The following is an 11,643-nucleotide window of genomic DNA, read 5'->3' on the forward strand; positions in this document are numbered from 1 at the left end:
ATACTTTAAATAACATTAAAGTTCTTAAAAGTAATCTTAAAAATTTAAGAGTTTACTTAAGAAATTTTTAGGTAAATTAACGTGTGTAAAAGGTTAATCTAAAGTAATTTAAGAAATTTTAAAGTATTTAAAAACTGACTGTAAAATAATCTTAGAAAACCAAAGGTTTTAAAAACTGACTTTAAAATAGTATTCTGGTACTCTAAAGGAGTGGAAAAGTAGCTTTAAAGTAATTTTAATAAATCTTAGGTAATCATAAGAAAACATTAAACTTTAAAGTTTTTTCATGAATCTCGATCTTAACTTAAAAGTTACATGGAAACAAACTTTTAAGAAGATTTATCTCATGTGGTTAAATCTTCAAAGTTTAAAGTTATAAAGTTAAAGTTATAAGTATTTTAAAGTTATAAGGTTTACAGTTATAGAGGATAACTCTTAAGTTATTTTCTTTATTATTATTTCTACATTGCATCTGGAATTTTTAAAGTGCTTTTAAGTTTTAAAATAAGATAAATATTTATCTTCTTTTATATGTCTGTCCTTATTAGGAAAAAGTAATTTATAAGATGTTTTTTAGTATTGCTTCCATTGAAACGAGTATAAAGGATAAATTCGTATAAAGAATTTCAAGTAAAAAACAAAATTGTATTAAATTATTGTCAGGTTTGAATATGTTAAGTAGCATGTTTTACAATAATTGCAGTATTTTAACCAATATAACCGTAAAACAATTACTTAGAAGTATTAAAACATATATAACAACTTTTGTTATAAATTTTTTAATTTACTTGTTATTTAATATGTCAAAGCGCATATATAGTTATATGTGGTTATATCACTTTTATAACTAGTGAACGAAATTATCAGTTATTGCAAATTATATTTATTAAAATTGAATTATTTCTATTCTCTTTTTCTATCATAATAAATAAAAATAAAAAAAGTCAAAAGTAAATCTAAATAAGTTGTAATATATAATAGAAATCAGGAATCATATTACATTATTTTTTTATTATTATTTTTTTACATTATTTTTATCATATTACATTTTTTTTATTACATTATATGCATTGCAGGTCATAATATATTACATAGAATACAGTAATTTTAAATCATATATAGAATTAAGAACATTTCAATTTGTTGTAATTTTTTCTTATCAACTCTATATTTACAATATTTTCTTTATTAGTCCCTCTCCAATGAATTAACTAATGGAATAATATGTATTTGAGCATCACTATACGAAATACAGACACATTTTGATATTATGCTCTGAGGCATGTGACATATTATTCGTCCACTTCTACGACATACATAAACAATGCTATTAGACGATATGTCTAGCTCTCTATCATGATAAGTATCTTCATCACTTACTTCGAGTAGGTCTCCTAATACAACACAATTCTTTCTTTCTGTGTCAATGCAGTCAACAGTTAGTATGCGTGCAATATCTAGAAAGATATTGTCATTTATTTTGGCAATGCTGTTATTTCTTACAGTGAGAGCTCCATAGGCATTTGCATGGAAAACAGTGCCTTTAAAGATAAGTCGTTTAAAGGACTGTGCAATGGAATTCACATTTGTTTGAAGATATTCCTGAATTGTGATTTTTTCCACTAAGGACAGAGGATAGTTTTCAGGTGCTCCAAACAGTCTTAAATTATTGGAGAAGAGATTGCTATTATGACTGGAATAGTATTTCCATAACATAGATTCATATAATTCTTTTGCTGGTTGAGAATAATCATTGCGAGAAAAAATTTGTGAACTTAAATGGGAAACATAACGTAATCGCAAGAAAGAGCGACATATCTGCCGGGGAACACTGCGTGTTCCCTTTATAAGTTTTGTCAGAACTCCATTAAAATGCTCAAAAGGAAACGTAGAGGAAGCCCAAAGCCCTCCAAAATCCTCTACTGCTTTTGGCATGTGAAGCAACAAATGAGTATTAAAAGTATATAATGAATAAGAACCTGGATAAACAACTGCAATATTATCAACAAATTTGATTAGAGCAGCTCGACCCTTTTCAAATTCATTATCATCCAATCTTTCCTTAAGAAAAATTGTCATACTATACACTAAAAGAAACCAATGCTTCAAATATTTTGACGGTAAAAGTCCTTTCAAGCATACTAAGGAATAATACAAGAGAAAACTACGCAACTCTGACGCCTTCCATACATTAAGCTCATCAATTTTCCTTGGAGTTCTGGTTATTTCCACTGGTGGCTTTATTGATTGAATTCTGTCATTCAAAATTTTTTTCTTCTTACTGTTCAAATAATAATCCTTATCTTTGTTTTCATAACTAGTCCAATGTTTAAGGAAAGTCGTTACTACTCCTTCAAGGGTGGCATGCATATAATCCGGTACAAAAGACCAAATAATGTTAAATATAGGCAACAATAATAAAACACTTCCTCCTTTAACACCCTGAATGTCAGTTTTATTTTGACGATGTGTGTCATTATAATGCTCAAGTTGTTCTAGAGCTCTTAAATGCTGCTCTTGGGACCTTGGTTCCCCTAGGCCTCCAATATACACCCTAGCACTACCTCTTCCTTTTTCTATTTGTGTACCACGATGCAAACAAAATGAACATCCATACTTTCCATTAAATTGTTTAATTCCTTGGAGTTTCGGTCGAGCTACAGAGTCTACTGACGACAGTAATGTATGAACTTTTATATTTACAGAATATTCTCTTCCAGCAACATTACAAACAATGCCCTCTGTGTGTAAACTTTCCAACTCATCCACAAATGGTTTCATAAATGTATTTATTATTGGACTGTTTTTTCCATAATATAATCCACAGAGAAGCATATTATCCTTTCGAGCTTTGAAAGGCAATTCATTGATGCAAGCTTGAATAGGCCATACACTCATGTTAGAGGATTTAAATGGCCTTACGCCATCTGTGTTCCACTGTAATGTTATATCGTCATCATCAATAACACCTCTGTTTCTAAGGTGTTTGTAAACTGTCCCATTAATTACATCATTTTCATGACATTCTTTCCGTAACTGATTTACAAGTTCATTATTACTCATAATTTGCTGTATCTGATCACTAATAGATAATTGAACGAAGAAATTACCATCATCTTTTAGAATCTTCATAGAACAATAATGACCACATGAGCACTCAATTCCTTCATCAATATCCGGAGGCAGTAAATTTAAACATTCAGAACAAACATGCCTTATTTTCATACAGGGAGGAGTAGGAAATTTGTTCAAGAATAAGTATTTTGAACCCAGTAAAGGTATAGGCATGTGAGAGTCGATTAGTCGTAGGAGATGTTCAATACCTTTGTCTTCCAAACCCCATCTAATAATAAAACTCATAATTAAAATATCACTTTCCTCTGCAGATATTTGAGCTCCATTATACAAGAGTTTTCTATCTTCTCTCTGTAATGAATACACACACACAAAGAGTAAACTCGCATATATCATAAAAGCAATAAATATTATTTATAAAAAAATAACTTCAATATTTTTACCATTCTATAATGATCATGCTCTTGTTGAATCTCATAATTTTCTTCATTATAGTCCATATCTTGCTCAGGTTGATTATTTATATTTTCATAGAAGACATCAAATTCATTACGAAATTCATTTATTCTTTCGTTTCCCAATGTGCTGTTAAGACTTATACTTTCATTATCAGAATTGAATATGTTACTTGAAGATGAAGAGTCCTATAACAAATACAATGCAAATAATAGTAAATATATTGTCAAAGAGAAAAAATTAATTTTATTTATGCACATCATTCTATCTCAATCATCCTTTAAAGGTGCAAAACTGTCATCTCCAGAACATAAACTATCTGTTTGGAAGCTGAATTGCATTGAATCATGAATATCTTCATCAGACTGCACCATTTTGCATCGCCAGCATGCATGTATGAATTACAAACACAGAACTTTTAAAAAATTTTTCTGTTTAAATTCCAAACAAATTAAAGTTTGAAAAAAGGCCCACACACGTTACCTGCATTTCAATTAATGAGCTTGATGCAGACATTGAAATATTATCATTCAAACTTTCTGTCGAGTTATGATGACTTGAACTACAGTACCTGTCATTTTCCATATCATTGTTATTAGCATTAGGAACCTGAAAATGTAAAATTCAAGATTTCAAAAAACATATATAGTTTGTGAAAAACTTCTATTCATTATAATCACAAATGATAATTAATAACAATTAATTCTTTTATCAATTAATATATATATTTCTGAAATCTGTATATGTATAAACAAATTTATGATTTACCATTGATGCTTTCTACTTACATCATGATTGTAAATATCTCCTTGTTGTTGTGTCTGTCTTAACCATACTGTTGACCTAGGAACTGGGATATTAGAATCACGTAAATATCTTTTATATGCCCCTATTTGTTTTGGACGAGGCATTTTTAAAAAATGGAAATAATTGCAGTCTTGTCTTATTAATAAATGCAGACGTGTACGATAAATGCAAATGTGTACGATAACCTACAAAATTATTAGTCTTTCAGATTATCCATTTACAACACAATCAGGTAATTAACGGCATTGTTTTACTAAATAACAGTTAATATTAATTACTCACATAAGAATTTGTAACAATTAAAAATTTATTTTAGAAATTTTGCCGTTCAATATAAATTTACTCTGTACTATAATTCTAACTTTTGTGCGTTTTTGTAAACAAGCCCACTTAAAATTTTGTGGCAATAATGGCTGCGTTCAGCAGACCATCTGATTTGTCGGTTCTAAAATCAAGAGCCAATCACGTTCGATTGCTACTGAGTGCTTTCTTCTCTACGCTCAATGGTTTCAGCGAAATTGGTTCTCCTCGCGCATGCGTGGAAAAAAGCGCGGTCGAACGGGTCGAAAAGATAGGTGATTGCGTTTGAAGAAAATTGATAGTGCGTGAGAGTGTGCCTCCATTGTTTTAACGTGTTTCCATACACTACAATCGTGTTCAGTGTTTTCTTCAATGTGTACTTTGCATGCTTACATTGCAGGGTAAGTATCCACACACACACACACACACACACACACACACACACACACACACACACACACACACACACACACACACACACACACACACACACACACGCGCGCGCGCGCGCGCATACACACACACGCAGATACATTATATGTTGTTTTTATAGCTCTAATAAGTAAACTTTTTCTCTTCTATATATATCCCTTCGAAGAGCTAAAAGGTTATAAAACAGTGATTCCGTATAGACTGTATAAAGTTTGCTGCTGTGCGATCATCCTAAATGTCTGTGATGAAGATGGAAGAAAACAAGACATATGTTCTGTGTGAATTTATAAATGAGGATGTAAAAGACAATGACGGGGCTGATAGACCAGTTCAAGTGGCACATTCAGATTGGCTCATGTTTGATGAACCAAATGTTCCAATAAGCACCTTAATACAAGAGGAGAGAAAGATTACTGTAAAATGGCCTGAAAATTGTAATGTACAGCCTAAAGAAGTCATGGTCAAGAATTCAGCGGGCATTAAATGGATAAATACAGTGGCCATCCTGAAAGCTCAAAGCAATGGTAAATTTGATCATTTTTTTTTACTCTTTTCTTTTCATTTTTAAAAATTTTTACAATTTTAGATTGGACTGAAATAGTAGAAGCTTCAAAAAATATTGTTAAATATGGAGTGTCTTTTCCAACTAAACAGCAACGAAAAGATTTGGCGAAAAGAAAAGATGTACAAGATAAAAATTCTGATGTTAATGTAAGCTATTTTTATTGTAGTCTTGCGTAATTATTTATTTCTGTTCAATGCAGAATCCTATTATGATATTTTTAAGCTCTTTGTAATAGAATGACAGTCTGATTATCAAATCCCTGTTTAAAGCATCTAATCTTTTTTGTGTAATTTTTGTTTCAAAAGCTTTCTGTGTGATTAATGGTTTTGGATAAAAAAAATAAACTATATAAGTATGCATGACATATATTTTCATTGAAATAGTATTGGACTGTATGCTGTAATTTTACTAAAGATTATTCTACGGTCCGTATTGATTGAAGCCAAGAATTGAAGCTTACAATATAACTATATAATAATTGTTACATAAATTTGAAAATATATCCATTAGATGTCTACGGCCAAAAAATGTTTTATTTTGCAGAAACTTCCCAAATCATCAGGAGAAAAAAGAAACTTTGCACGCAGCAAGAGAGATGACAAACACTTTGTGACAATGAAAACTGTAAGGGCTAAACAATTTAAATTAAAGGATGACGGTTTTGTAGACAGTGTCAAGCCGTCTCTTTCAAAGAAAGAGACTGTCGATATAGAAATAAAGCAGAAGAGAAAAAGAAAGAGAAATGAAAAGCAGACGAATATTGTAAGTATTACGATAACTTCGTGAAAACAAGGAAAATGTCACCCTATTAAATATTTATTATAATTTAAAATAATATATTCAAATCAACATTTATTTTTAAATATCACTTTTTTAGAAACAGCTTAGAAATTTATAGTTTTATTGAAATAGCAACTAGCTAAAAAAAATTTTAGTTTACTCATCTCAAATTTATCTTCTACTTTGTACATATCTTCTAATTTGTCTTCTACGTTGACATAACAGCGAAATAATTTAAATTAATTTTTTCATATGAGATTTTGTTTTATGCATAAATCCTTACAATTTCAAAAATTGTAGTCGTGTCTGAGATATTAAGTCACTTTGAATTTACATACAGTTGATCGTCTTTCAATTAAATTTTTTTCTGGAGACAGAACTTAATGCAAATTGTGCAGAACTGCATAAATGAAAAATACTCTTACAATTGGTCAACTTTTTTTCTAATCCTTCCTTTCCAACTGTAACTTTTTTGCTACAGCATGATATAATAAAGAGAATAATAATAATTTATAAGAATATAAAAGAACGTTAATAAATTCATTCAATTCTCGTGGCTTTACCAACAATTCCTTTGACTTTCTTTTAGGTCTTTTCTTGCTCAGATGATTCTGGTGAGGAATCAGAAAGAAATAAGTTATCAAAAAGCCAGTTGTTGTCAAAAGTCAGCACCCTTGAAATTGAGGTTAAGAAACTTCGCAATGATTTGAAAGTCTACAAGACCATGCACTACATTCTTGAAGGTACGTTATTTGTAAGTGTGAATTAAGTTCATGCAGATTTCAATCAAATCTAAGAAAGATTTATGAAGAGTTCTTTAGAAGTATTGAAAAAAATCTCTAAAACATATACATTATATTGGCTTATTAGTGTTAATAGTGTTAATTACATATGATTAGAACGTAGAGGCAAAGTCATCTCATATATACATATAATCTTTCAAATATCTTTGCTTCAGTTGAGTCTATAATATATCAAGCTAATATTATCAAATAATTTGATTGATAACAGACTTTTGAGAGAATCAAATTTATTATAAATATTTTATTGTAAAGACAGTACTTTGAAGAGAAGATCTCTTACATACACTCTGTGTACACGTTTTGTAATCTGTCATTCTCAACAATTGTTCTTTAAGGCTCCTGGGTACTCGCCGCGGACATGTTGGATCGTAACGTCAGAAGCGAGAAATGACACGATGTACGTCTTGCGTATTATTTCTAAATAAAAAAGATTTGCGTAAAATCATACTACAGATAACTTTAGCATACTTCAAAAATAATCCGGCTGTATCCCTTTTTTCCGGTGGCTTCATATTCACATTCGTTTTATATACGGTTGTTTAATAACTGTCGAGAAAAAGGAATGCGGCCGGATTATTTTTGAAGTGTGCTAAAAAAGTGATCTGTAGTGCAATTTTACACAAAAGTTTCTTTATTTAGAAATAAAACGCAAGACATACAACGTGTCATTTCTCGCTTCTGACGTCACGATCCAACGTGTCCGCGGCGAGTACCCAGGAGCCTTAAAGAACAATTGTTGAGAATGACAGATTACAAAAGAAGTACCCAGGAGCCTTAAAGAAATGCTTATACCTTGTTTCATTCAAACAGAGGTAAATCTTTAGTAAGTGTGAAAAATTTAGATTTTTTTATCTGCATTTTTTACTGTATATAGAGAGAATTCATTATTGCATTATTTTTTATTAACAAGTTTGTTTACAATTATAAAAAGAAACAATGTTTTAATGTAACTTCCAATCATATTCTAAAATATACTATAATCCACAGAATTTCCTCGTCTGCAATCAAAGATAAAGAATCTATCATCAAGGTGCAAATGCTGCAGACATGATAAGCAAAAAGATGGTTTATGCGAGAAAAACAGTGAAATTCCTGAAAAAAAGCAAAAGATCACAGAAATGACATCTGAGGATATTTCTTCTTCTATTTTTGTGAGTGTTTCCTTATTATTCTCACATACACAATTTAAATACATTTGCATTTACATACTTTTTGAGAGTTCAATTGTCTATATTTTTGTCTTTCTTTAATCATAATTATGCCATATTCTTTTATTTTTGTAAAAAATATTTCTTACTTTACATAGACGCTTCGAGGTAAACAATCAAAGGCTGTTAATGAAGCTACTTGTTCAAATACAGATCAACACTCCTTCCAGGTTGATTATATATTATATATATATTTATAATACATATATTAAGTGATAATATAATGATTGTCATAGTTTGTTATGAAAACCTCAATTATACGTTCATCTCTTCCCAATTTTTAAATGTAGGACAATATTGGAATATGTCAGGATAAGTCGGATTTAAATTTTTACATTAAGCAAACTAATAAGGTGGAAAATTGTAAGCCACCACTTTCTTATATCAACGCCAGCGCCATATCATCACCTACGTTAGATCACCATCAAGCTGTCTCACCATTAATGGAAAGAAATAGTACAAATGTAAGAAAGAATTAAATATTATATTAAAGTTTTTAATCACATCTATTTGTTAGTAATTAGTAATGGCAATTAAATATATTGTTTATTTTTTAGGTTGGATCCTTTTCAGAGTCAACTTTGCCTAATAAAAACAGCAAAGAATTGATTATTCCAAACCAAGGTACCCAAGGGGGCTTAGATGAATCACACAAGGAAAATGATCCTATAAAGGTAAAATTTATTTATATTAATGGAAAGAAATAGTACAAATGTAAGAAAGAATTAAATATTATATTAAAGTTTTTAATCACATCTATTTGTTAGTAATTAGTAATGGCAATTAAATATATTGTTTATTTTTCAGGTTGGATCCTTTTCAGAGCTAACTTTGCCTAATAAAAACAGCAAAGAATTGATTATTCCAAACCAAGGTACCCAAGGGGGCTTAGATGAATCACATAAGGAAAATGATCCTACAAAGGTAAAATTTATTTATATTTTTATTAATAAATTAATTTACCTTATGTAACATATATATGCATGTATTTTTTAAATTTATATTTTTGTCATTTTCAGATCATGATTTCGTTTGGTTCAAAGAGCTTGTCACTCGCAACTGTGCAAAAAGCTCGTCATTCAAAACTGTCAGTTTTGGCAGCAGAATTGTGTGGTTTGGTGTTCACAATCCGTGAGTTGGCTTTATGTTCTCTTAAAGGAAAGAAAACAAATGCCCATAAAAATGCCTTCCAAAAACAGCCAATTGATCAGGAAAAAGTGAAAGGAATAATTGGTATGCTTTTCTTCATTCTTAATTTTTTTTAAATAAATTAATCTATTCATAATGCATATTATAAAAATGCTGTAGTATATAGGACAGCATGGTAAGCGGCTCGACCAATCAAAATCAAGCAGTAAAGCAACCACAACAGCTTGCCTTATTGTTTAATTTTGATTAATACTTATTGCTTACATTTTTCTATGTACATTTATACAATATACATTGTACATTTTATACATTTTTTTATGTATCATTGATTGAACTGAATATTGATATCTTACTTTCCTTTTTGACTTTCAGACTATATTGCCAAATATTTTTCCAAATCCCCTGATGACATCAAAGATGATGTATACAAAGCCATTGGAAACAAGCTCAACAACTTTTCCAAAACATCAGAAGGAAAGAAAATAATAAACGAGTATCTTGCTGAAAAAGCTCAGCAACAGAATGGGCAGCAGCAACAACAGCAGCAGCAGGTTGAACAGCAAGTTGAAACCAATCCACAGCAGGTAGCTGTAAAAACAGAACAGCAGGAACAAGCAGTTCAGCAGTATGATGAGCAACAATTGACAGTAAATCAAAAAACTGATGTGATCAATACCAGCAACCAAGAAGCAGATAATGCTCCTCTTTTATTACAATTAGAAGCACTAAACAAACTAACAAACCCAGACCAACAAGAAGCTCTCCAGCAATTAATAAATCTGGCAAAGTTACAAATGAAAATTAAATTGTAAAACATGGGTGTACTACATAATATTTTAAAAACACTTTAAAAATTCATAATAAATGAAATAATGACAAATTTAACTTACAGGTTACTTACCTTAAAATTTACTTATTCCTGTGAAAAAACCTTAGAATTATGAAAAGTAAATTTAGGCATTTTTAACTTTAAAATTGTCGAAATTTACTTTTCATAATTTTAAGGTTCCTTTTATATTCTTCTTGAAGTAAGTTGCCTTATAGTATAAGATTACCTTAAAAAATAGTTTTAAAGTGTCCAAATTTACCTTAAATTTTTCTTTAAAGTAAGTTTTAAGATTTTTTTTAAAGATTTTTAAGGTAAATTTTCCCAAGGGTTCAACGCTAGACAGATTAAGCCCAACCGGAGGGCATTATTGCGGGAGGATGCAGACGAGATCCCGGAGGGGGAAGACCGATCTGACGAAGATGCAAGATGGGACGACGACCCAGGAACAGACCAGGAGAATGACGGGGAGCCGTCCGACCGCGAGGAACACACTGAGGAAGGCGAGGACCAGCCTGACGACCTCGAGACCGAGATCAGCGACGAGGAACCCAATCTGACGGATGAGGAGATGGCCGAACCCGGCGACGAAGACGGACGTCCCGACGCGGAGGCCGGAAGCGCCGAGGAATACGAGTCAGAGGCCGAGGACGAACGGGGGGGCCTCGGAGGTGGCCCCGGAACAATAGCAAGCGGGGACGGACGAGAAAGCCGACTCGGCTCGGAGGCGGATGACGAATGGGATATCACGGAGGATGACCAAAGAGGATCACCTGCAGAAGAAACCGAACGGGACCGGGGGGAGAGCGAACGTACGTGCCCCGAGGAGGTGATTGAGATACGCGATACAACCACACCGGAGGAGACCGACGCACAGGAAGATGCGCGGGAGGAGGACACGGGCGACGACGAAAAGCCCTGGCGACGCATCATGAGACGATGGATGGAATCCGATGACGCGGGGACGGGATCGGAGGCCCCGGACGGACAGCCAACGGGCGAGCCGCCCGAGATAAGCGAGGGAGAGCCATGGCGCGCGATCGTCGATCGCTATCTCCAGACGTCAACCGACGAGGACCAGGAGGAACGGGATAGTGTAGTAGAAATCTCATCGGATGACGGAGAAGAATGGAACTGGGTGTGGGACAGGAGTCCAAGACTAAACACAATGCTACACGACGCCTGCGGCCGCATGAAGGAGCAAAGCCCCGAATACGAAGGGACTCGCGAGTCGAGGCTGAC

General features: G+C 32.4%; 1 protein-coding gene and 1 long non-coding RNA gene across 3 annotated transcripts in view; one reads left to right on the top strand and one right to left on the bottom strand.

Annotated features, from left to right (window-relative positions):
• Positions 1-991: 991 nt before the first annotated feature.
• On the bottom strand, positions 992-5,060 carry LOC139783300 (uncharacterized). Of its 2 annotated transcripts, XR_011721203.1 has the most exons (3): positions 4,015-4,265; positions 3,519-3,719; positions 992-3,426 (listed from the first exon to the last, which is right to left on the bottom strand). It is a non-coding gene; the product is annotated as an uncharacterized lncRNA (long non-coding RNA). The 2 variants fall into 2 exon arrangements; XR_011721202.1 differs by having other exon boundaries at positions 3,519-5,060.
• A 1,253-nt stretch (positions 5,061-6,313) lies between these two features.
• Positions 6,314-11,643, top strand: part of LOC139783299 (uncharacterized) — a 5,866-nt gene continuing 536 nt past the window's right edge. Inside the window, exons 1-9 of the mRNA XM_071722448.1 lie at positions 6,314-6,397; positions 7,005-7,158; positions 8,206-8,369; positions 8,525-8,596; positions 8,717-8,890; positions 8,984-9,100; positions 9,234-9,350; positions 9,446-9,659; positions 9,948-11,643. The exon at positions 9,948-11,643 is cut by the window's right edge and continues 536 nt beyond it. Coding sequence (XP_071578549.1) covers positions 7,140-7,158; positions 8,206-8,369; positions 8,525-8,596; positions 8,717-8,890; positions 8,984-9,100; positions 9,234-9,350; positions 9,446-9,659; positions 9,948-10,387 — 1,317 coding nt within the window. The 5' untranslated portion in view covers positions 6,314-6,397; positions 7,005-7,139 and the 3' untranslated portion in view covers positions 10,388-11,643. The remainder of the gene's footprint in view (positions 6,398-7,004; positions 7,159-8,205; positions 8,370-8,524; positions 8,597-8,716; positions 8,891-8,983; positions 9,101-9,233; positions 9,351-9,445; positions 9,660-9,947) is intronic.

Source organism: Temnothorax nylanderi, unplaced genomic scaffold (genome assembly GCF_030848795.1).
Source record: "Temnothorax nylanderi isolate EJ_2023f unplaced genomic scaffold, tnyl_v1.0 TNYL_tig0487_pilon, whole genome shotgun sequence".
Lineage (NCBI taxonomy): Eukaryota > Metazoa > Arthropoda > Insecta > Hymenoptera > Formicidae > Temnothorax > Temnothorax nylanderi.